Genomic DNA, 25,256 nt, shown 5'->3' with positions numbered 1-25,256 from the left:
TCTTCCCACGCCTTCCCCAAACCTCGGGCTGATCAGCAACTTCCGGGGAGGCACCTGCTACTCAGGCAGCTACTTGGTGAATTGTTTTAAGTTCTGGATCTGTCCTGCTCAGAACCAGAGGGATTATACTTTAAATTTTTTTTTATAGTCCAATTGTGGAATACAAGGAAATTTTTTTTGAAAGGAATTCCTTTCAAAAACAAAGGAGCAAATACTGCCATGGAGGAGAGGAGCTGGGCACTTGCTGTTTCTAGGGACATTGACAGCCATTTTCTCATTTCCCAGACTGCCCAGAGTCTTCTGCTTTCTGCCATTGGGGCCTCTCCCCTCCTACTCCTGGAGTCACCTCCCAGGTGATTTCTTAGCCCGGGGAGCCCCACCTGCCTTTAAGGGGCAGTGCCCTCTCCCATGGAATGGTGGCACCCTGCTCTCTCTCTCTCTCTCCTCTCTCTCTCTCTCTCTCTCTCTCTCTCTCTCTCTCTCTCTCTCCTCTCTCTCCTCTCTCTCTCTCCTCTCTCCCTCCCTCCCTCCCTCCCTCCCTCCCTCCCTCCCTCCCTCCCTCCCTCCTCCCTCCCTCTCTCTCTCTCTCTCTCTCTCTCTCTCTCTCTCTCTCTCTCTCTCTCTCTCTCTCTCTCTGTTTTCTTAGCCTGTACCCCTCTCATCTCCTGGGCTTAGAAAGCAATCGGAAGCTGTCGCTGTTCCGGGTAGGTGGCTGGCTCCTCGGGACTCGGTAGCTCAACGCTTCCTCCCGGCCCAGCCTCGCCAGACTCACCAGTCCCTGCTGCCCCAGAGAGAGCCAAACAGAGCAGCAGATACCAGCTGGGCTCCAAGCCCATGGAGGCTGCTCTCAGGCTCTTGGGTGGCTGCCTTCTCCACAGCTGCGCTGGAGATCCCCGGATGAAGAGAGGGTTCCTTGGAGCTCCCCTCACTTGGCGAGCCGCTTGTGCTCAGTTCTTTCTTTCAGTCGCTTCTCTTTCGCTTTCACTTTCACTTCGTCTGCCTTTGTCACCTGAAGCCATTAGCAGCAGCGGCCGGAGGAACCGCCTCACTGGTCTTCTGTTCGCCCTGCACCCGAGAAACCCCCAGGTGATTTAAAAACCCCATCAGCCCCACGAGGAAGCCCGAGAAGGGATGGAGCCTGAAGATAGATCCCTGTGCTCTGGACCCTTCCTTCATCCTTCAGGTCCATGTGAAATCGTGTTGGTCTGTCCTGGTGACAACTCCCCTTTCAGATCCCTGACCCCACGATGAGATGGGGTGTGGCTGGAGTTTCGGGAAGCTGGAGAGCTACAATGTGGAGTTTCACTTTAAATTCTGTGTGTGTGGGAGTGTGCGTGTGTGTGTGCGTGTGCGTGTGCGTGTGCGTGTGTGTGTGTGAGTGTGTGTGTGTGTGTGTACACTTGTGTGGGAGTGTGTGTGTGTGTGTGTGTGTGTGTGTGTGTGTGTGTGTGTGGGAGCGGTCAGTGAGGACGCTGGGTATCTTACCCCATTGCTCACTCCACCCTATTCTTTTGAGATGGGGTCTCTCTCTGAACTTGGAATTATTTGGTGGCCCACAAGTGCCAGTGATGTCCTATCTACTCCAACCCCTGCACTCCTGGCACCCCTACCCCTTGAATTACAAGCACACAGGGCCACATCCACTTTTTTGTTTTTGTCTTTTCTTTCTTTCTTTCTTTCTTTCTTTCTTTCTTTCTTTCTTTTTTTTCTTTCTTTCTTTCCTCCTTTCTTATTTTCTTATGTGAGTTCTGGGTTTTGTTTTTTTGTTTTTTGTTATTGTTTTTTTTTCTGATGAAGGGTGCTGGAACTCACTCTTCATCCCTTCTTCCCAGCCCCATCATCCCCCCCCCTTTTTTTTTTTTTTTGGTAGGACAGGAACTAGCTTGTAGAGCTTTTACAGCTATTACTGGAGTCCCTGGGCCATAAGGCCTGGCTCTGGGTTCACACTGAGAAAAAAGGACAGTGCATATAGAACTCGAAAAATGAATTTATTTACAGTTTTAACTTAAACCGAGAGAAAGCCTTGCTCTCTACTTTGCTCACAGCAGCATCATGAGACCAAAGCGGGAAGTATGTGTGTCTGTAGATAGTGGCTCTCGTGGCATGTGGGACTAGGGTTTCTGCTGGTGGCCCATTCAATATTTTTTTAATTTTATTTTCAATCCATGTGTGTGTGTGTCTATGTGAGTCTACGTTCTGCGTTTGTTGGTGCCAGAGGAGGTCAAAGGTGTTGGATCCCCTGAAACTAGAGTTACAGGTGGTTTTGAGCCACTGAGAATCAAACTCTGGTCCTCCGACAGAACAATGTTTGTTTCTCACTGCTGAATCATCTCTCCAGTCCTTGGCTGGCCTTATCAGCATGTAATTTTGCCAGCTATCGGGTTTCATTTATAATAAGTGTGTTTTATAGCCAGAGCCTGGGCCTCCCCAAGCTTGCTGGATCAAACACTTTGGGGATCCTGTTGTCACTGTCAGTCTCAGAAGGGCGGTTTGTCAAGTGTACACAGGAAAGGGTTCTGATGAGGATGGTAGGGGCATCCCCCTGGGTGGTGCCTCAGTGGAAAGCCCCACCCCGTGCTGGCTCAAGGGTAGGAAGCAGGCTCAGGTTTCCTGTAGTCTTCTTGGATGGGGATGGCACTGCCCTCCTCTTCCCTGGGGCAGCTGTAAGAACAAGGCTCTTCAGGCTCTGCCTGGCTATCTTCATCTGTGGAAAGACAGTCTTAGTCAGCAGTGGGGAGCGGGGTGGGGGGCAGGGGGAGGCAGTGGGAAGGACAGCGAAGCTGAGGTTAGGGTGAAATTGGGATGGGGCTAGCAGAGCTGAGATGGTGGGCTGGGGGAAGCAGCGGAAGCCTGTCTCTTACTTGATCCACGATTTCTTCTTTGATGGAAGAACAAGATTCCACACAGGATGAAGACAAGAAACATGCCGGAGAAGGTCACAAAGATTCGGATACAGTCGGAACTGCACAGGGGTCTTGGGGCTGTGATAGGCAAGGGGGCCCAGAGGCTTTGCAGGAGGGTCTAACCTTGGACTTCCTCAGTCCAGTTGGTCCTATCCCCCCCATCATCATCTTTCCTCTGCTGGATTAGGAGTCCCCATCTCCTAATCTCTAACTAACTAGATGTGCTTTCCCCTCCTTTGCCTCCTGCTCTGTCTGTCTGTCTGTCTGTCTGTCTGTCTGTCTGTCTGTCAGTCCACCTCTGTCTCTCTTTCTCCTTCGTGTGTAGTGAGTGCTTGTGTGTGCATCCAGAGTCCAGCGCGCTCCCTTGAGACAGGGTTCCTCTCTGAACTTGAAACGACTGTTTTAGCTAAGGTGGCTCTGTCTCTGCCTCCGAATGCTAGGGTTACAGATACATGACTCCAGTCCTTGTCTCATGCTTTCACAGCCAGCATCCTTGTCCGCTGAACATTCTCCTCAGCTCTATACCCCTATCCCTCACCCCATGCTTAGGGGTTTCCCAGTGCCTGCCCCCTTGGCCTCTTGCCTCTGCACTTTTCCCTGAGGGATGGGGATTACGGAGACAACTTACATGGCCAGCGGTTATAGAGAGTTGAGGCAGGAAACTGCCTGGTGTGTCCAGGCCAGACCGTCCTGGCCTCTGCCATCTCTGGAAGAAACAGAGTGAATCACAGCAGGAACCCCTCACCCCACCCCCAGGTCGCACCTGGCTGAAAACCTGTGATTCTGCAGGAGTGAGACAGAAGGAAGATGAGTTAGCTCAGAACCTAACTCGGGGTAAGTATAGAGTGGGCAGTGCTGGGTAGGCTGGCTCCCTGCCCTCAAAGGACCGGCCCAGGGGCAACCTGCTACATACCTTGGGCATAAGGTAAGTGGGTGGGTTGTGGGTGTGGGCCTGGGGCCACAGATGGCTGTACAGTCCGTGCAGGGCTTAGAGTAGGATCACACTCTGTACATTCCTGGTCCCTGCACTGCCAGCCCTTGGAGCAGGCACACTCAGCATTGGTGGTGATTGTGCAGTTTCGGATGAATAGACCTTGGAAGAAGGGAGGGCCAGGAGAAACAGGATACAGCAGGCCTGTAGGGACCCGAGGTCTCTACTTGCCCCTGACCCTCACCAGAGACCTGCTCAAAGGATATACATCTTTTTCCATTCCCGTCACTTCATCCTTGCCTACCCCTTCCCCTCCCTCACTGCCACCTACTAGCTTGCTTTTGTTTTTGAAGAATGGTTGACAGAAAATTCATGGGCTCAACAGAAACTGAAAGTAGGAAATTGTGTGCTTTCCTTTCCTACTCACAGCTACTTTAAAACCTTTTGTTAGCATATCACGCATTTCTGTGGAGATACACACATCAGAAGCACAAAGTTTAAGATTCAGTACAAGAGGCAGAGCAATGGCTCAGCAGGTAAAGTTACCCGATGTCAAACCCGGCTTCAATCCTTGAGACCCACATGTTGGAAGAAGAGAACTGACTTCCACCAGCAGCACATGGTGGCTGGCATGCCCTGCTCCCACATGAGTAAAGAAAGAAAGAAATGTAATTTAAAAGTTAAAAAAAAAAATTGCCAGGTGTAGTGGTGCACACCTTTAATCCCAGCGCTCAGGAGGCAGAGGCGGGAGTGTGGGGCCAGCTGGGTGTGAGTTCCAGGACAGCCAGGGCTACATAGTGATCTCTGTCTCAAAAAAAAAAAACCCAAAAAACAAATAAAAATTAGACTCATAAATTAGTCTCACAGGTATCTCCAGCAGCGCATTAAGAAACAGCCGATAACCAACACTGTCGTCTTTTGTCCTTTCCCGGTAACAAAGCTCTCACAAAGTGGCAGTTACCATGACTTCTGTCACCACAAAACAGCTGTGCTCATATCCGTGCTTTATGAATGGAGTCATGCAGTGACCCGATTGCTGTCTGGCTTCTTTTACTCAACCCTGTGCGAATTTCACCTATGCCGTTGGCTCTAACTGCAGACCATTCTTTCTTATGGCTGTATAGTATTCCATTGCATGGCTATACCACCATGCATGCCCATCCACCCTGCTGCCAGTGGACATTTGAGGAGCCTCTAGGTTTTAGTCATTAGGAATGGTGTCCCTATGATTTCCTGGTATGTTTTTCACTTTACCAGAGACTAACTTGATTGTAGGTATCTGTTGCCCTTCAAATAAAGTTTAGTCTAGTGTAGGACAGGTGCTGGGAGCTGCCAATCAGTTATGTCAGGGGGCAGGGTGCTGTGCTGGACTGGTAGGTTGTAGGGGTTGATGGTGTGGGGGTGACTCCCTGGAAGGCGACAGCATTTGGATGTGGGACACCAATCTTGGGAGCCCTACAGGTAGAAGAGAACTCAGTGGATGGCAAAGATCTGCATCAGCCCTAACGGTTTTCTTTTGCTTACGGCTTGTCAGGACAGAACGGAGGACAATTCCTCTATCGTCCCATGGCCTTTTTTCTGAATTCTGATCAAGTTGCTATGAGAACTTAGTTTCTTTGTGGCCTATCAGTAATTGTGAGACAGCCTGGGCCAGGATCTGCCCCGGAAGAGTGGGGGAAGCCTGGGAAACGACTGTGGTGGTGTGGGGGTGTGTGTGAGAGGGGGTAGGGGGTGAGGTGTGGGGGGGTAGGGGATGGTGAAAGTGAGGCTGGCTCAGGACACCGCTGGGCTGCTGATGGTAGATGACGTTGTCTTCAGATGGGAGTACTGGGGACCGAGGGGTCCTTATTGGACCTGAACTGAGCACAAAATTCCCCATCTTAAAGATGTGAGCACGGGGCCTAGCAAAGGCAGGACCCAGTAGGTTTGCTTCCTTTGCCTCACTCTGGCTGCCTGATACCTGATGGAGGCAGGCCTAGAACACAGAGGAGTTGAGGGCAGACTGGGGATCAGCAGAAGGCCTCTGACAAGGCTATAGAGTGAGCCAGGATCTTGGATTAAGGAATTCCCAAACCCATGGAGGCTGCTACCAGGGAGAGAGAATCTTATTTCTAAGTTGCTTCAGGAATATTTCTGTTGCTTTGATAGGCATGGTGACACATGCCTTTAATCTCAGAATTTAGGAGACAGATGAATCTCTAGAAGAGGCCAGCTTAGTCTATGTAGTGCTCCAGGCAACAACAAAGCATGTTGCTTTTATTATGATTTTGTTCTCCTTAGTGTATAAAAATATGGACTATTTCGTGAATCTGTGTGCCATCCTTGCACAGGGCCATGCTAATCTCCTTTGTATTGTTCCAGTTTCAGTATATGTGCTGCCGAAGTGAGCCCTGAGCTATGACTAATATCCTTGATTGCTGTGCCAAGGATCCAGCCCAACCACCAAGTTATGGGAGAAAGATTTTTCTTTTTTTTGAGACAGAATTTCTCTGTGTCTCTGGCTGTCCTGGAACTAGCTACATAGACCAGGCTGGCCTCAAACTCACAAAGATCTGCTTGCCTCTGCCTCCCAAGTGCTGGGTTTAAAGGCATGTGACACCATGCCTGGCCCAACTGGGTAGTAGTGGCACACACCTTTAGTCCCAGCACTTGGGTAGCAGAGGTGGGTAGATCTCCAAGTTCCAGGAACAGCCTGATCTACAAAGTGAGTTCCAGAACAGCCAGGACTGCTCAGAGAAACCCTGTTTTGAAAAATCAAATAGAGAGAGAGAGAGAGAGAGAGAGAGAGAGAGAGAGAGAGAATATAATATTAAAAGACAACTTAGTGAAGCCACACAGTTTAGTCACAACTAAGTCTTGAGACATAGAAAAGAAAAAAAAAACTTTTACTTATATGAAACTTTTAAGGCTTGGAAAAATAACTGTTTGATTTAGGCACAATGTAATATTTCTGTAGGAATTATCTGAAATTCCCACAGACAAGGCTTTTGTTGTTATTTTTGCCTCGTGTAACCATCGGGGATGATGCTGTTACATTGCTGCTGTTAGGATTTACTATCCAGTTTCCTCCACTTCCAGAACGTATTCTCTTCTGACGTTATTAAAATCAATATCTACTTCCTACAGATTTTTCAACAGCAATTAATTTTTCCCCCTATGTTCAACAAAGTGTCTTGCCGGCAACCGCTATTTCAAAGGGGCCTCTTTAAGGTGCACTATTCTAGTGTACTATAACGCAGACTTCCTGAATCCCTAGCAGAGGAGGGAACATGACAGCAGAGTTTGAAAACAGATATATCCTACCTTTTCATTTGCAAACTATAAATTTATAAGTTAAGAGAAAGGACAGAGCTATTTGCTTTCCCCCCCCAAATGGCTTTTGTGTAAAAAGGTTGTTACCCTATGGCTTCTGGTGTTATTTCCTAACTCTGAGTTCTGAACAACTGGCCTGCAAATGTACACTGTAGGAACACAGGTGGTTGGGTCATTGGCTGAAAGTCGCTTTTCTGAGACCTGAGTTTCTGAAACTATCTCCCCTTAAATTACATTTTTCACCCTTTCTCTTCTTCTTCTTTGTCTTCTTCATCCTTCTCCTCCTTCTCCTCCTTCTTCCTCTCTCTTTCTCTCTCTCTCTCTCTCTCTCTCTCTCTCTCTCTCTCTCTCTCTCTCTCTAAGACAGGGTTTCTCTGTGTAACAGCTCTGACTGTCCTGGAACCTGACTTGTAGACCAGGCTGGCCTTGAACTCACAGAGATCCACCTGCCTCTCCCTCCCAAGTGCTGGGATTAAAGGTGTGCGCTACCACACTGGGAAAATGATATTTTTTAATTTCCGTGTGTACTCAAGCACACATATGAGTTCAGAGGACAACTTACAAGTTAATTCTTTCCTTCTACCATGTGGCCCAGGAAATGAACTCAGGTCGCCAGGCTTGGTAGCAAGTATCTTTGTCTACTAAGCCATCTTGGGTTTTTTTTTTTTTTTTTTTTTTTGTTGTTGTTGTTTTTGTTTTTAAGACAGGGTCAGGCTAGCCTTGAACTCCTGTGATCAAGTGATCCTCTGCCTCTCCCTGCCTTGTAGTTGGGACTGTGGACATGTGCCACTGCACCAGGCGACATCAGCCTTTTATTGTCTCAGTTCTGTCTACAGAGTCCTTCTTACTGATCCTTCAAGTCTACATATCTTCCATGAAACACTAGGTATTTCCCCGCATGCCCTGCCCAAGGCACGCAGTGTTCCAGCATTGGCTCCACTTCCCATGAGCCTTTAAGCAGCTGAAGCTCTCTGATTCCAACTCCTCTGGCTTCTGCACACCAGTCCCACCAGCCTTGCAGCCCTAGACTTGCTCAGTGCCACCTTCACACCCTGCCCCTCTTACCAGAGTTACAGTGCCTACAGCTTTCACAGTGGGGCCGGGCGTGGTAGTCTGGAGAGAAGGAGACACCCAGTGTACACCGGTCACACAGGGCAGCTGTTCTGTTCTGGCTACAGTCACTTACAAAGAAAGTACCTGTGAGCAAAGGGTCCGGAATCATTGTCCAGGCGAGGTGATACCCCCAGGCTCTGCAGGCTGCCTGCCTTTGCTTGAGCTCAACCTCACCCCCATGCAGCTCTCTTCATCTTAAACAGTATCTCCCCAGCCCTGCTGAGGCCTCCTCTTACCTGGCTCACACAGCTGGCAGCACAGTCCTCCCCGAGTCCAGTAATGTCTGTCTGGACAGCTCTTGGGAACTGGGGTAGCTGAGAGCCCTACCAAGGTCCCCAGAAGACAGAGACAGTAGGGAGTTGGCCAAGCCATGGCTCCTGCCCAGGGAGATCTTTCCTGAGCCCCAGCTGCAGGTGCCTTGGCACTAGTGCCACCTTTGTGCTCCGGGCAACAACCACAGTGCCTCCACTTGGGTGGTAAGCCACTCTCTGACGGCAGTTGTGGCTGTTTTTTTTTTTTTTTCTCACAGCAGCCTCCACCCCCTTTTCTTTTCCGCACTCTGGAGAGACTGAAGGGGCAAACCCAGTGCTGCTCTTCTTTACAGACACGTGCCCTCCTTGGCTTCCACCACCCTCACTCAAGAAGCCAGTAGCTAACCCATGTTCTGCTTTTACAGGGGAGGGTGCTGCACGCTCACAGGCCTGGACACTAGATGCCGTCATCTGTCTCTGGCATGTCTCCTCTCTCACGCATCCCTTCCAGAGAATGGAAGTAAAGGAGCCAGACTGCAGACTATTTCTGAAGTTCATAGGGTCAGATTAATTTTAGAATCACGACACTTTCAGAGTCTGCATAGAACTAGGGCCACAAAACACCCCATTGGAGGAGGGACGACACAACTAAACACAACATAGTTTTGGAAGATGGTCTTGTCTATCCCAAGGCAGCCTCGAATTTGCTGTGTAGCTGAGGGTGACTTTGAACGTCCGACCTTTCTGCATCCATCTCCGAGAGCTGCTGTTGTTGCAGGGGCGTGCCATCATGTCATTGCTGCCAATGTTACAGGGGCGTGCTACCACACCAGGTTATGTGGTGCTCAGGATTGAACCCAAGACTTTTCGAATCCTTGGCAACACTGCCATCTGAGCTATAGCCCCATCCCATAACCCAACACCCATGCAGCAAAGCTATTGCATGTCCAGAGGGAGGAGTCATGACGATAGCCAGCCTTGGGTAACTGACCACGCAAGCTCTTTCCAGCATTGCTTATAATTAAAGGTCAAGAGCTAGCCCTGTGTCTTCTGTGTCCCTTTCTGTGCTGTAAGATCACCCTGTAGTGTGTGTGTGTGTGTGTATGTGTGTGTGTGTGTGTGTGTGTGTGTGTGTGTGTCCAGGTGCCCATGTGGATTCGGATGTACATATGTATGCATGTGTGTAGAGGTCAGGAGAGAGCCTTGGTTTCATTCCTCAGGCTCACTGGCCAGTAGAGGAGGCTGGCTGACCAGCAAACCAACAAACCTTGGCTCCTCCTTTTTCCACTCCTCCAGCACTGAGATGAGATGCATACATGCCACCATACACAGCCTTTTTGAAAAACACGGGTTTTGGAGATCAAATTCAGGTCCTTGTGCTTTCCTGCCAAGCTGTCCCTCCAGCCAGATTTCCTTTTCTCTTAATGCCAGCCCACGACACAGATATGACCCACTGCCTATGAGACCTTTGCCAACCTTCCTCCTTGACCTAATCCCATTTTTGTCCTTCCAGCCCGTGACACAGATATGACCCACTGCCCGTCAAAACCCTTGCCAACTCACCGGCTCCTCTTAATCCCACTTTTAACCTTCCTCCTGCTTCTGGCTGAGTTGGTCACTGATGTGCTCAGGCACCTGAACCATCCGCCCTCATGGCCTAGTATACCTGGGATTAAAGGTGGACTCCTGTATGGGCCACCTTAAATCTGTTGACTAGCTCCTCTGGGAAATCTGATTTGAGGATCTTGGAGTCTCTGCGTTGGAGATGTATGGACCGTTGAACTCCCCCCACGCTTTCCAGTGACTTATCTCAAGCACACTTCTCATTTGGGGGCTTCACAGTTGTTTCCACACCGCTGGTGAAATGTCACAACGCTGTGGTCGCACCTGGGGGATGTTAGATCTGTTCTCTCTATCTTCTGCTTCAGTTTCCTGTCTCTTCATTTTTTCCGCCCTCCTTCCTTCCCTCCACCCCACCTCCCCGAAGCCCTTCAAGGGTCCATTCAAGCCAGGAGCCACAGGGGTTAGGATTTATAGAGTTGCTAAGGGAAACCACCCTCCACCACCTGCCCTTCATAAACCATGACAACTTTGGGACTGGAGGAATTCAGTTCCTTGTTCCCAGGCTCCAGTATCTTCACTGTTAATCATAAATCTCAAGGCAGACTTACAGGACTGGGTAGCTGATAGCTGGCCCTGCAGGAATAGCTGTGACCTTGGCATTGAGGAACTTCAGAGAGAAAGTTGCTGCAAGGGGGCTTGGAGTGCACTGAGAACTTAACATCCTGACCAGCCCATGAACTGCGGACGCACCCAAGGGCCAGGACAGGAACAGGGCTTGCCGGGCTCTCCTGGAGTAACCCCAGTGTTAGGCTTTGATGTGAATTGTCCCCCAAAGGTTCATGAATTGAAAGGCTTTAGCCAGAGCAGTGGTGCTATTGGGAGGTAAGCTAGCTTCACCTATGGGGTTCTTTGATGAGTTTATGACTAAATAAAAAGGGGGCCAAGCCAAAGTTAGTGGCTTGCTGGGATCAAGTCTTTGAAGAGTATATCTTGTCCTCAGGCCCTTCCTTCCTCTCTCTGTGTCTCTCTGTTGGTGTGTCTCTACTTTCTAGCTGCCATGAGGTGAGTAGTTTTACTCTGCCACACCCTTTTGCCATAAAGTGCTTCTCCATCACAGGCCCGGAAACAACAGTATCAGTTAATCATAGGTTGACATCTCTGAGACTGTGAGCCAAAAACAAGTCCTTTCTCCTTTGAAGTTCTTTCCACAAGTATTTTGCACAACCATGAAAACAAACGTATCACCTTTCATCTCCATATTCTTTTTACCTTATAAAATTGGCCCGCTGAAGCTGGACATGACCATGCATATCTGTCTGTAACTCTAGGTCCTCAGGAGACTGAGTGGGAGGATCATTTGAGTTCAGGAGTTCTAGACCATCCTGGCTAAAATAGCGAGACACTGTCTCTCATACATACAAGATAACCCAAAACTCCATAACTCCATACCTACTAAACAATAATGTCCCAATTTTCCCTCTCCTTAGCTCTTTTTTTTTTGTTTGTTTTGTTTTTTTGTTTTTCAAGACAGGGTTTCTCTGTGTAGCTTTGGAGCCTATCCTGGCACTCGCTCTAGAGACCAGGCTGGCCTCGAACTCACAGAGATCCGCCTGCCTCTGCCTCCTGAGTGCTGGGATTAAAGGCATGTGCTACCAACGCCTGGCTCCTTATCTCTTCATATACTTATTGATATTTGTGTTTCTTCTTTGGAGAAAGGTTTATTAAGTCTTATGCTCATGCCTTAATTATTTTTATTTTAGTTATTATTTTAGATACTAATCTTTGTTTGGAAACATGTTTTGAAAATACTTTTAATAAAAAATTTAAAAATTAATATTTTTTATTTATTTTATGTGTTTATTTATTTATTTAATGTGTATGGATGCTTTTTTTTCCTCCCCTGGCAAGCAATGAAGATATCATTTGTCTACAGAAATAATTGTAAAGATGGTGCTCAAGAAACTGGAATTTGCCATGTGCAGGTGGCACACGTCTTTAATCCCAGCACTAGAGAGGCAGAGGCATCGGGATAAAGAGCTAGTTCTAGGACAGCCTCTAAAGCCACAGAGAAACCCTGTCTTAAAAAAACAAAACAAAACAAAACAAAACAAAAAAACCCAAAAAATAAAAAAAAAAGAAACTGGAATTTTCCCAGGAATCTCATGCCTCATGCTGGAAGAAGGAAAAGGCCAGAGCTTATGCCAGAAAGAGGAGGCCTTACCTCAAATATGTTAGATGGAAAAGGTCAATTAAAATCAAATTACTTGCTAATTACTTGTCCCTGAGATGGGATGGTATCTTGCATCATCAGGTGGATCCAATGTCATCATATGGTTCTCTCTCTCCTCTCTTTCTCTCTCTTCTCTCTCTCCCTCTCTGTCTCTCTTGTCTCTGTGTCTCTGTCTCTGACTCTCTCTCTCTCTGTCTCTGTCTCTCTCTCTCACTCTCTCATTTTGAGACATGGTTTCTCTGTGTAGCCCTGGCTGTCCTTGAACTCACTCTGTAGACCAGGCTGGCTGGGAATCCAGAGATCTGCCTGGCCTTCCTCTCAAGTGCTGGGATGTGCAGAGCCATGCTGGCCATGTCTCAGTGGTTTCTACGTGGAAACAGAAGAGCAAAAGAAATGGCCACATGAGGACTCAGCCCAACATTACTGATTTGGGAGATGAAAGATGAGAGCTATGAGCCTCCGGGTATCTAGGAAGAACCAATTGCAGCCCAGTGACCCTGATTGGAACAGTCCAAGAGAGACCCATCTTGTCCTGTTTTGCTATGCTGGGGACTGTAGTCAGGGTCTCACACATGCTAGGCAAGTGTTCTACCATTGAGCTACATCCCTTGTCTGAGGCCTACTTTAGACTTCTGGCTTATAGAACCTGGGGGCAGGAACTGAAGCAGAGATCATACAGGAACACTGCTTACTGGATTGCCCCTCATAGCTTGCTCAGCTTGCTTGTTTATACAACCTAGAACTAGCTGCCTAGGGGTGGCACTGATCACAGTAAGCTGGGCCCTTCTATATCAATTAGCAATCAAGAAAATGCCCCACAGACATGCTCACAGACCAATCTAATCTGATGGAGGCTCCCTCTTTCCAGATAAGTCAAGTTGAAAACCAACATTAGCCATCACAGAGTTCTTATCTAACATGTTCACAACACTGGACTCCATTCAGACCTCTGCCCCCAGAAACTGGAAAGCAGTTATATTTACACAGTTCATCGAGGGCACTTTTTTCATCTAAGCTGGTCATTAAAACTTAGAGCCACATCTATTAACCAGAGTACAAAAAAATATTGTGGTAAGAGTTGTAAAATATAATGAAACCCTTGGGACTGGGGAGATGGCTCAGTGATTAAGAGCATTGGCTGTTCTTCCAGAGGACCCAGGTCCAATCCCCAGCACCCGAATAATACCTCACAAGTCTGTAACTCCAGTTCCAGGAGATACAACACCCTCATACAGACATACATGCAGGCAAAAAACAAAACAAAACAAAAACCACCAATGCACGTGAAATAAAAATACAAAACCCATTGAATCTCATTGCTCTTACTAAATATATTAGTATTAATGTTTTCTCAAATTGAGAAAAAAACATCGCTATATGTTAATATTTTAGTGATGACAAATAGATCTTTTATATTGCAAACAAGCAGGCATTTTATCTTTATTGTTTTTTCCAGTGACCTCATCCTTATGTTTCTCACTTTTTAATATCTCTATATAGATTTATATAGAATTTGTATTTGAATATAAAAATCTGTGAGTATAGCTTGTATAATCGGAGGTATACAGTGAAACTGTTCAGAAAATCCAAGCTGGAACTGACCTGAAGACTTCCTCTCTGCTGGCTAGCTTTCATAGGGCCAGAAGGCACTATGCTGCCCACAGGGGAGAAACATCACCAGTGGCGTTGCCCAGATGTGACTGTTGAAAGCTACAGTACTGACCTGCTGGCAAGGTATTGTTGGCTGGTGTAATAGTGGCGTGAAAGCTATGGGGCTAACCAACCAATTTCTGATTTGATTGGAAGCCTATTCCACAAGAGGCAATTCATGTCGGGAACGGCAAACTGGTCAAGAGCCCATGGATCTGGAGACCACAGGCCTTACAGGATAGCCTATCACTGTTCCACTAAATGGACATGTTGCCAAGCTGCCTTCTAATCCACAAATTTATGTTTCTACCCACTAATTAGCGCTTCTCATAGCTTGCTTTCTAATGCTGTGATAAAGATAATGACCAAAAGTGACTTGGGAAGAAGAAATAAACCCTTGTTTTCCACAGTACTCCACATTTCTTCTGGATTTGAGTTGTAACTTTGTCTTTCTTTTTTAGATTAGATGGTAGGCATGTACCTCCAATGCAGTGCTGAATATCAAACCTAGCACTGGGTGCATTTTAGGGAGCAATCTAGTAACTGGGCTACGTATCCACCCTGTGTCCCTTTCTTTCTGGAGAGCTGAACTCCTGGAATTTCTGGGTGTTTCTTGTGGGAGCTGAAGTCACATCCTTTGGGTGCCTTCTTTGTGGTTTTCTCTCTCGCTTTCTGTCTTAGGGCCTGTTGACACTCAGGATTTCATGCAGTGCGTGGTTTAGACGATAAGTTCTGATGTGAAGTGAAGCTAACTAATGAAATCAGACGTCGTGTGAGTTGATGCGTGTTTGGCTTAAGTGTTGAGTAGCGAGGTTTCAAGTCTGTCTGGGAAGAATAAGACCAGTAAAGCAAATCCTCAAAGATGCAATGCAAGGGAGAAAATGATGAGAGGAAGATGTGGCTATCAAGGGAGCAGTCTTGACTTGGAACTGGGGGTGGTCCTGGAGCCCTTAAGCCCCTGTATCTCGAGATCGTGGGGCTGGCAGTGAGGCTGACTTTCAGAACCAGATAGTCGAGTGTTGCCTCTACGCCATTCCTGACCTGAGTCATCTCTGCCACCCCTGAGCCTCTGAAGTGAGTCTTCATCTGCCCTGGAGTGTCTGTGCCACGTGGGTTATGAGAACAAGCAAGGGCAACAGCATACGTGAAATACCCTGCCTTGTTTGGGTGCTCAATAGCTGCTTCTGCCTTCCTCCCCTTCCTTGGTGCTCAAGATTGCAAGTCCTAAGAATGGGGTTGAAGGAACAGCAGGTAACCTGGGAGCTAACCTATGGCATATGAAGACAACAGAGGTGGCTCACTGAGTTGAACACGCTACACATAGGCAGCATTGTTGTGGAATATTATTTTAATTTTATAGAGATGGGTTACATTTGTTTATGCTGCATTTGCTTAATTATGTAAATATGTGTTGCTGTTTCACCTTGCCTGCCTAAGGCACCTGATTGGTCTAAAAAAGAGCTGAGCAGCCAATAGCTAGGCAGAGAAAGGAAAGGCAGGGCCAGCAGGCGGAGAGACTAAGTGGGAGGAGAAATCAAGGCTCAAGAGGAAAACAGGAGAGGAGGGAGAGAGAGGGATGTGGGGGGGGGAGAAGCCAGGGCAGCCACCAGCCAGCCAGCCATGGAGACAGCAGGAAAGTAAGAGAGATAGGTAGATAGACAGATAGACAGATAGAAGAGAAAGAAATGAAGGTAAAAAGCCTTAATACAAAACATACTAGAAGAGAAACAAGATAATTTAAGTTGTAAGAGCTGGTGGGATAAACAAACATAAGAGAAGGCCGAGCATTCTAACTGATAAGTCTCTGTGTCATGATTTGGGAGCTGGCTGGTGGCCCCAAAGAAGTCTGGTACACAGTACTCAGGCCCCATGTGTCACTCTCCTGATTCCTCACAATGCAGAGAGGGCTTTGAAGGAGGTGTCCGGCTTCCCTGCTTGCTCCTGTGTCCGAAGTGACGAGTGGAGGCAACACACAGCAGGTCTAACCCTGCCCTTGCCACACACACACCCAACTCCCTCTGAGAGTAAAGTGCTGTGAATTCTGCCAGTAACCACATGCCTCCATTTCCCCCTCTGGCCTCCGAGTGTCACCTGAACGAGTTCACTTCCAAGGGTGAACTTCGAAGAGCCAGGTTGTGCAGCCAAAGCCAGATGGTTAGGTTTTCAGGATGCTGTACGCAAGTGGCCATGCTGTAGCTTCACACTGGCAAACTGGCCATGGCAGGATGCTTATGATTGACGGTGTAAACCAGCCAATGCAACACATGGGTGCTACCCACAGCCGGAGCCAGCTGTTAAACACTGACCCTTCTGCTCCTACTCTGGGCTGGCAAGGATGAGAACTGACCGTTGCTCTTCCTCATTGCGTTGAACCTAGAGACATAGTATTCTTTCCTATCTGGATACCAGGCCTCCCCTGGCTGATGTGCCCATGAAAAGCTCCTGTCTTCCTGAGCTAAGCATCCGAGGAGCCTTGAAAAGAGGGTAAATTAGTAGAACTGGACAGAGGGGTTCACCCCTTATTTACAGTATCTGAAGTGAAACCGGGTTCCAGGCTAGCACCCTGGAAATATTACACGCAAAGCTCTTGAAGGTGTGGGGGTGCCAATCAAGAGCCACCCTTTCAGAGTAAGTCTGCGGCTCTGAGAGTTGGTGGCCTGATGTCAGTGGGCTGGAAACTGCTATGGGAATTCCTACCGTGTGCGAGAGCCTGGAGTCTAGGAGGCAGACACAGGAATGAGTTCGGGAGGCTAGCTTGAACAAGCTAAGGGCTTTTTCCTCTGAACTCTTAACTCACTCTGTTCTGAAGCTCAGATTTATAGGGGGCCCTGGTAGGCTGAATGTGGGCATGAAAATAGGTTGAAGAATAGAACCAATCATGGAAGAGGTGGCGAAATCTGATAAAGGAGGGAGAACCTGAGCCTCCCAAAAGTTGCTAAAAGTTCACAATTAGCTGTCAGTGTCCCCATCAGGTGGTCCCCGCAGGCCTGCTGCTGTTTGCCTGCTTCCTTTGTGGCTGCCCCTCCTGTGTTGTCAGTTACTGTGTTTCCTGGGATGTCAGGAAGCTCTGTACTCGGGTCCCCACATGCCCGGAAGAAAACCACAGATCAGTAAGTCAACATGTAAAAAGGCAGAAAGCTTACAGATTCCAGTGAAAGAACCAGCCAGGACTAGTGAGATGGCTTCACTGGCAGGGCACTGGCAGAACAAACAATGACGACCTGAGTTCGATCCCCAGGACTCAAAGTCGAAGATGACAGCCTAATTCCAAAAGTTGTGCTCTGCCTGGCGGTGGTGGCGCATGCCTTTAATGCCAGCACTCGGGAGGCAGAGGCAGGTGGATCTCTGTGAGTTTGAGACCAGCCTGGTCTACAAGAGCTAGTTCCAGGACAGCCTCCAAAGTCACAGAGAAACCCTGTCTCAACCTGCCTGTCCCCCACCCCCCAAAAAAGTTGTGCTCTTGTATGCCTGTGCTCACATATACAGACCACACACACACACACACACACACACACACACACACACACACACACACACATTTTTTTCATGAATGATACACAGTATGTACTCTTCTAGACTCCTTTTAAAAAATCCAATTTTATGTCCTATAGTTCATTTCACTTATACCCAGAACTACTCATTTTTGTCAGAGAATGTAGACACTTCTTTTTCTTTCTTCCTTTCTTCCTTTCTTTCTTTCTTTCTTTCTTTCTTTCTTTCTTCCTTCCTTCCTTCCTTCCTTCCTTCCTTTCTCCTCCTCCTTCTTCTTCTCCTCCTTTTTTTTTTTTTTTTTTTTTTTTTGGGATAGGCTCCCCTGTAGCCTGGCTGGTTTCAAATTGCTATGACCCTTGCTTTGAACTCCTACTCCTTGGCCTCCACTTCCCAAGTGCTGGATTACAGATGAGTGGCACCCGACCACCTTGGGTAGAGGCTTTTTAGGTGTTTGCATATTCATGAACACTGAGGCTTCAGCCAACCTTTTACTGCTGCACACGGTGTTCCATAAACACATTGAGTGCCCTGTACCCTCGGGGGTGTGTCTGTAATGAGCACTGGGCCCAGGACTTGGCTGAATCATAGGCTCTGCACCTCTCTTGGACAGATACTGGCAAGTTGCCTCCCAAAGTGGCTGTACCAGTTCTCATTCCTGCCATCTGCACAGTGACGGCACTCAGTGTCCCACAATGTTCCATATCAAAGACTCTTTCTGGCAGCTTAATTGGAGGAAAATGCTGTCTTGTTTTGGTGCTCATTCTTAAGATGGGGAGGCTTTTTGTGGCTCCTTGGTTGTGACTAATGTCTTTCTGTCCTTGGTCACCTTGAGTATTCCGAGGTCCATTTCTGGGTCCTCCTCTACCAAAGTCCTGTCCTGATGCAGGGAGCAGGGCTTCCATCAGTCATGTGGATGCCTTCTGGTGTCTGCCATCTGCTCTGGGTCTGCGACAAGCCTTTCCTGGTCAATGGACTTTTCCTTTTTTCTCTTTTAGCAGCCACAAGAGGCTTCAACCCTGCCTGGTTGGTACATTCCCTACCTCTCTTTGTTAGGTGGTAGTGGGGACCTGGGTGGCTCCCAGACACCTACTTCAGCACTTGATACCCTTCTTAAGACTGTACCAACTTCCGGTTCAGATGGAAGGTCTCTTTTGTGCGTTCTGACTTTCTTATTGAGACAAAATAAGTATGAGTGTGTGTGTATGTAGTGTGTGGAATGTGTGTGATCTGTGTGTGTGTTCGTATGTATGGTGTGTGTATATGTGTGGGGTATATAGTGCATACATGTGTGTGTTTGTGTGGTGTGTGTGTGTGTGTGTGTGTGTGTGTGTGGTATTGCGAGAGAGCCTAGAGCCTTATATGTGCTAGGCAAGTGGTCCAAGGATATAGCTTGGTAATAGAGAACTTACCTTACATGCTTTGGGCTCTGGGTTCAGTCTCAGAACATCATTCCTTTTTATGCATGAATTATATTCCATTGTGTGGATACTTAATTGTGTTTACCCATAATACTATCAAAGGCCTGGGCTATGGGCCAGTGATACAGTGCTTTCTTCATGTCCTGGTTTGTTTTCTGTTGCTGTGATAAGCACTGACGAAAAGCAGCTTGGGGTAGGAAAGGGGAGCCAAGGGAGGAACTCCAGGCAGGAATGGAAGCAAAGACCTGGGACAATTTGCTTACTGGCTTGCTTCCCATGGCTAGTTCAAGTACCTTTCTCATACAGCCCAGGGCTGCCTGCCCAAGCATACTATCTTCTACAGTGGGCTGGGCCCTTCTACGTCAGTTAGCAGTTAAGAAAATGTCCCACAGACATGCCCACAGGCCAAACTGACAGAAGCAATTCTGTCAGTTGAGATTCCCTTTCCCATGGTTGTCTAGGTTTGTGTCAAGTTGACAAAAACTAACCATGATACCTAGTATACCCAAGGTCCCATGTTCAATCCCTGTACTGCCACACAAAGATGTTTGAAAAAGGAAACCATAATGCTATGAGCATTCATTCACGAACAAGTTTTTGTGTGAACTTGTTTTTAACTTTCTTGAGTCTATACCCACTAATGGAATTGCTGGCTCATAAGATGTGTGAGTCACTTTTTTCACTGCCAAGATCAAATACTTAACAAAAGCCACTTAAGGGAGGAAGGGCTTACAGTTTAGGAGGGTTCACTGATGGGGACAGAGACAGTGTCTACATGTGCTGTAGGAAGCAGAAGGCAGTGGATGCTGTGCCCTTTGGTTAAGTCCAGGACCCCAGCCCATGAGATGTTGGTACCCACATTTAGGGACGGGTCTCCCTATCTGTATTAATTACTTTTCTATTGCTGTGATAAAGCACCATGACCAAGGCAACTTACAAACAGAAGGATTTATTGGGGGTTATGGGTCCAGAGGGTTTGGGTCCATAAGATAAGGGCAGAGACAATATGGCAGCAGGCAGCAAACAGGGCAGTCAGAGTGGAAGCTGAGACCCAAGGACTTACATCAGGAAATGGGGGTTACTGGGAATACCCTGTAGCTTTTAAACCTCAGAGCCTGCCCCCTGAACCGTGACATACTTCCTTTAGCAAGGCCACACCTCTTAGCACTCCTGAAACAGCACCACCTACTGGAGACCAAGTATTCAAACACCTAAGCCTATGGGGGACATTCTCATTCAAACAAACCACCACACTACCTCAGTTAATCCAATTTAAAAACTCAGTAACATGCTCAGAGATTTTCCTCTTCAGGGAGTTCTAGTTTTTTTTTTTTAAGAGTTCTAGATCTTATCAAGTCAATATTGACCATTGCAAGTCCATCCCTTGAGACAAAATGACACCCAGACATATCACCTTTGTCCCCATAGCCACAAAACCATTTATGAGGTAAATTTCAATTTATCATTAAACTGTCTCCATAGTCCATAAGAATCCCAACACTTTTCAAAAGTCTAAAATCTCTGACTTGTGAGCTCCCATACAATAAAAAGTTACAAACTTCTGGCATTCATAGCACATAATGAATATTCCACTTCAAGAGGAGGAATGGGGAATAGCAAGAAATGATCAGACCAAAGCAAGATGGAAACTCTGCATGGCAGAATCTACTCCTGCATCTCTATACCTGGCATCAACGGCTCATGAGGCTCCAGATGGCTTGGGTAGCCTCCCCCTACCTCCAGGGCTGCTCGTAGCACTCATAGTCTCTTGATCCAGCCCCTCCTCAAGTCTGTGCAGCCTTCCTGATATGAACAAAGACATTCTAAAGAGACTAATACTTTGGCCCTCTCTTTGACTGTTGAACTATAAATAATGGCTCCCCAAGAAGTTGGAATTTCCTAGGAATTTTCTGCTTGAGAAGGAAGACTGAAGCCTAGTGTCAGCCAGAGCGGGAATATTTTTCTGGGAAAGAGATCTCACACAGTTCTGACAATTTGTTAGACTGCTTTGCAGGGGAGATAGAGATGATGATTTGTCAGTGATGGATGGGACATCTTGAGCAGGACCTTGCTTCTCTACTTAAGTCTGAACCTTACATCAGGGCCACAAAATAGATGTGGGTGTTCCCGGAACTCTTTGTTCTTATCCCTAATGTGGCCACACCGAATCAGTCTCCCTTTCTGTGTTTCGCTATCACCTGTCTCTGTCATTGGCGTATTGAGGATAGGTGGCCAAGTCTAGGTTATTAGGGCTGTCATGGCTCAGGCTCTGATTAGCCATAACCAGGAGAAAAGGCCAAACCAGTGGCATTAGCCACTTGACACCAGACGGAGAAGAAACACAATAGTCCTACACAGCTTCTGGAACCATCTTATTTCAGGGATTTTTCTCACCTTCCTACTTGATTTGCCATCAGTTTCTTACCTCTCTATTTGGTAAAGCAGAGAAACAGTGTTCCGATTGTCTTTTGGATGCCTGAGAAGGTTTGACCTTTGGTAAGCTTCTCCCCAGTAGGGTGTCTTCTTTGGGGTCCCCTTTGAGTTTTTTTTTTTTTCTCTGTACCATTTCAGCAACTGGTTTTTGGTGACTGGCTTTGTCTTTGGGAGTTCCGTATCACTGAGGATTTGCTGAGATATCTGGGCTACTATGCTCTGTGTATGACTGTCCTTGGTATTTTGGCAGCCCCCTTTGAGGGGTCCTCTTGAGATATTTGAGCACCTACCCACTTCTTGAGATGTGGATCATCTGGAGGCCAAGGAACGTGAACTTGGCTCTCTGAAGAGCCTCAATCATGTCCTTATTCTGCAGTCTGGTGCAGATGGACATGATGACCTGGCCAGTGTGAACCCTGGCCTCTGAGCCCTGGGGCTTCTCAAAGGCACCATGAACACTTGTCTGGAGCCTAGATTGGGGACAGCATTGAGATCAGAGACTTGAATAACAGCCAGAAAAATTGTCTCCAAGGTCCCTTAGGGCAGCCCACATAGGTAACAGGCTGCACACCCTACCAAGGAGCACCTTTTGTAACCATTGGGCACCAGGCTCCCATGGGGAAAGTGTATACACGTGTTTCTATGTTTTACTAAGATAATTGCTTGTGCTTCCTGCTCTTTTTCTTTTTAAGACTTTGGCTACTTAGAAAATTAGGTCAACGTTTGTTTCTGTATTTGTGTGTTAAAGATTTTTTTAAATGGCTACTTTAGGACCGGGGAGATGGCTCAGTGTTAAGAACACTTCCTGTTCCTGCTCTCCATTTAACCTAAACCTCAAAAAAAAAAAAAAAATTAAAAACAAGGGTGGTGAGATTGCTCAGTAGGTAAAGGTGCTTGCTACCAAGTCTGACAATTTGAGATGGGTACTGGAGACCCACATGGTAGAAGGAGAAAACCAGCTCCTGCAAGATGACTTCTGGCCTCCAGATGCATTCTGCAGCACACACACACGTGTGTGTGTGTGTTTGTGTGTGTGTGTGTGTGTGTGTGTGTGTGTGTTACAAATAAGCAAACGCAATGTAAAAAGAACTAAGCCTACATCTCAGGAATGCAAAGATGGACTCCAGCAGTCGCTGGACCTCTTTGATCTTTCAATGGTCACACTGAGTAAACTTGATTTTCTGCTTTTCAATACAACTTACAACTTACCTGTTTAATTGTCCTGCTGAGCAGGTGCCCAGGTTGAGCTCGGTAAGGTTTCCAGAGCTCAGGCTCTGACCCTCCAGACTCTGGTCACATCTCCGCTTTCATCAGCAGGTGTGTCATAGTGTTGGCATTACCAGCATCCTGGGGGCTCAACTGCAGTGCAGGCCTCACCCTCACAGTCTCACCTGATGGCTCTCAGAGCCTCCTAGTTGGGACTCTAACCCTGACACATGCTGCTTGTCCTCAGTGGCTCTCGGGAGCCTTGGTGCAAGCCTCTCCAATCCCTTCACTCTGGCAGGTTCCATGCCAAGCAGTCCCACTGCCAAGTTGTGCTGCTGCCAGCTCAAGGCGTAGCCTGGCCTCATTGGAGCACTGTGCCCACCAGCTTCTGTGTGGAAACCTGGGGAGACATTTCCCTGATGGGTCTTTTTGGGATGGGAAACCCCTTCAGCTGCATTCTGAGTTTAGGCTTTCACTACTCCAGTGAATTTTCACAGGGTGGAGCCTTCAATGCGTGGCACCTTTTCTACTGTGTTCCATAGTACTAGGGTTTCCCCTCCCCCTCCCCCCCACCTTTACTAGACAAGGGCAGTAAGCAGTAACCATGACACAATCTAAACGTTACCCCATTTTGACATTTCCTCTGTCAAACAGATTAGTCCGTTACTTTGAATTCAGCCTTACTCATGTTCTCAAGTCGTGGGTAGATAGATTATAGCCAGATTCTTTGCCGAAATGCAATCTAAGTAGACTCCAGCCTCAGTTTCTGAAAAAGACCTTGCTCACCTCTGGAATCTCCGGGGTGGGGCCTCCATTGTCTGGATTTCTTTTGGCATTCTGGCCTCCTAAACTCCCACCAGAATGGCGCACTAAAGTCCATTTCCAGTAGTCTAGAGTTTTGCTAGTTTAAAGTGCAAAAGCTTCCATGTTCTTCTGGTGCACTGGCCCTCTCCTGCTGAGACAGGGCTTCTCTGTGTAGCCCTGGCTGTCCTGGAACTTGTTTTGTAGACAAGGCTGGCCTTGAACTCACAGGGATCCACCTGTCTGTGCTTTGTGAGTGCTGGGATTAAAGGTGTGTTCCACCATGCCATTTTTGTTTTGTTTTTTTCTCGGAGTGCTCCACTTCTTGATGCTAACTTTCTCATTGCTTTGATCAAACACTTTTCAAAATTAGCTTAAGAAAGGAACAGCTTATTTTGGCTCACTCAAGAGGGTACAGTCCATCATGGAGGAGAAGATGGGAGAGCTGAATGCTGTGGTTCCTCTTGCTTCTTTTTTTTTTTTTTTTTTTTTTTTTTTTGCCTTTTTGTTCCAGTACCCGAGACCATGCCATGATGTCACCCACAGTTAGGATTGGTCTTCCTGCCCCAGGTACCCAGTCTGGAAACCCATTAAGGAGCATACTTAAAGGTTTGTTCACGGGCGATTTCACAGCCTGTCAAGTTGGTGTTATTGAATACCACACTACGTAACTATGTTTTCCACAGCAGCCGAGTTGTTTTACACCTTCACTATCGGTACACAAGAGCTCCATTTTCTCTGTGTGTTTGCCAACTCGTTAATTTATGTCACTCAAGACTTATAGTGGGTGAGGCTGGGGAGATGCTTCCATGGTTGAAGCGCTCGCACGCCAGGGTGAGCATGAGAGTTCGGATCCCCAGCACCCATGTCAATGCCAGGTGTCATTCCAGCCTTAGAAGGTAGAAACGGAACCACAGAGCAAGCTGGCTAGCAGGACTAGCTATCTCGGTGAATTCTGGGTTTGAGTGAGACACCCTGACTACAGACAAGGTGGAAGAATCATTGAGTGTGATTATAGCCATTAACCTCAGGCTGCCACTCGCATGTGCGCCCGCATCCAGCAACACATGTGAGGCTCCACACAAGCAGACATTTACATACACATCACTCACATGCAAAAGGGGAAAAAGAAAAAAAAAACTATAGTTTTCCCAGTTAGCATATGTAGTATGTCAGTTTGGGTTTGATTTGCTTTTCTGGGAGACAAATGATGTGTATATTTCTAAGTACTTACTGGCTGTTTGCATATATTTCTGAAAAAAAGTTTCTTGAATATTTTTTTTGATTTAAATTCGATTATTTGTCCTTTTATTACTGACAAGGAGTTTTTTTCCCCCCTTAATGCATTCTAGGTCCTAAAACCTTATTGGGTACTCAACTTAGAAGTATCTTCTTCTGGGACTGGAGAAACGGCTTAGCACAAACCTAATAAGCAGCAGACCTCAGTCCCTGGAGCCCATGTGAAGACGTCTGATTTCTGCGCACATCTGAAACCCCAGCACTCCCGTGCGTGAGACGGCAGGAGAGACAAGAATTGCCTGGATGCTCACAGCCAGCTGCCCGGAGCACACAGAGTAGCAGAAACAATGAGAGATCCGACTGTGCAAGGCAAAAAGAGAGAACTGACTCTCAAAAGTTGTTCTTTGGGGGCTGGAGGGAGGGACGACTCAGCAGTTAGTGTTTGCCACTCTTGCAGAGGGCCTTGGTTCAGTTCTCAGCAACCACAAGGGGTGGCTCACAACCACCTATGACTCCAATTCCAAGGAATCTGATGCCCTCTTCCGGTCTCTGCGGGGCATGCATGTGGGGCACATACAAACAAGTAGGCACACACTGATACACGCAAATAAAAGTAAAACTTAAAGCTAGGCTGGGCGGTGGTGGCGCACGCCTTTAGTCCCAGCACTCGGGAGGCAGAGGCAGGCGGATCTATGTGAGTTCGAGACCAGCCTG

General features: G+C 47.3%; 2 protein-coding genes, 1 long non-coding RNA gene and 2 other non-coding genes across 7 annotated transcripts in view; 1 reads left to right on the top strand and 4 right to left on the bottom strand.

The window, feature by feature from the left end:
• The window catches only part of Tapbpl (TAP binding protein like), an 8,332-nt gene extending 7,346 nt beyond the window's left edge, over positions 1-986 (bottom strand). The window contains exon 1 of the mRNA XM_027428317.2: positions 773-986. Coding sequence (XP_027284118.1) covers positions 773-836 — 64 coding nt within the window. The 5' untranslated portion in view covers positions 837-986. The remainder of the gene's footprint in view (positions 1-772) is intronic.
• Positions 947-25,256, top strand: LOC103162023. 3 transcript variants are annotated; one of them, XR_004770969.1, is made up of 4 exons: positions 947-1,086; positions 2,891-3,737; positions 23,818-23,912; positions 24,656-25,256. It is a non-coding gene; the product is annotated as an uncharacterized LOC103162023 (long non-coding RNA). The 3 variants fall into 3 exon arrangements; XR_003487453.2 differs by having other exon boundaries at positions 955-1,086; positions 3,660-3,737; XR_003487452.2 differs by lacking the exon at positions 947-1,086 and adding an exon at positions 1,087-1,183 and having other exon boundaries at positions 3,660-3,737.
• Positions 1,873-8,631, bottom strand: Cd27 (CD27 molecule). The gene is made up of 6 exons (XM_035448492.1): positions 8,496-8,631; positions 8,212-8,343; positions 3,813-3,996; positions 3,532-3,593; positions 2,862-2,981; positions 1,873-2,704 (listed from the first exon to the last, which is right to left on the bottom strand). The coding sequence occupies exons 1-6, from the start codon at positions 8,629-8,631 to the stop codon at positions 2,583-2,585; spliced, it is 756 nt and encodes a 251-aa protein (XP_035304383.1). The 3' UTR covers positions 1,873-2,582.
• On the bottom strand, positions 6,120-6,225 carry LOC113836951. The gene has a single exon (XR_003487476.1). It is a non-coding gene; the product is annotated as a U6 spliceosomal RNA (small nuclear RNA).
• On the bottom strand, positions 21,816-21,947 carry LOC113836946. The gene has a single exon (XR_003487471.1). It is a non-coding gene; the product is annotated as a small nucleolar RNA SNORA70 (small nucleolar RNA).

The sequence above is a fragment of the Cricetulus griseus genome, chromosome 8 (assembly GCF_003668045.3).
Source record: "Cricetulus griseus strain 17A/GY chromosome 8, alternate assembly CriGri-PICRH-1.0, whole genome shotgun sequence".
Lineage (NCBI taxonomy): Eukaryota > Metazoa > Chordata > Mammalia > Rodentia > Cricetidae > Cricetulus > Cricetulus griseus.
This window is presented reverse-complemented; position numbering and strand designations above follow the sequence as displayed.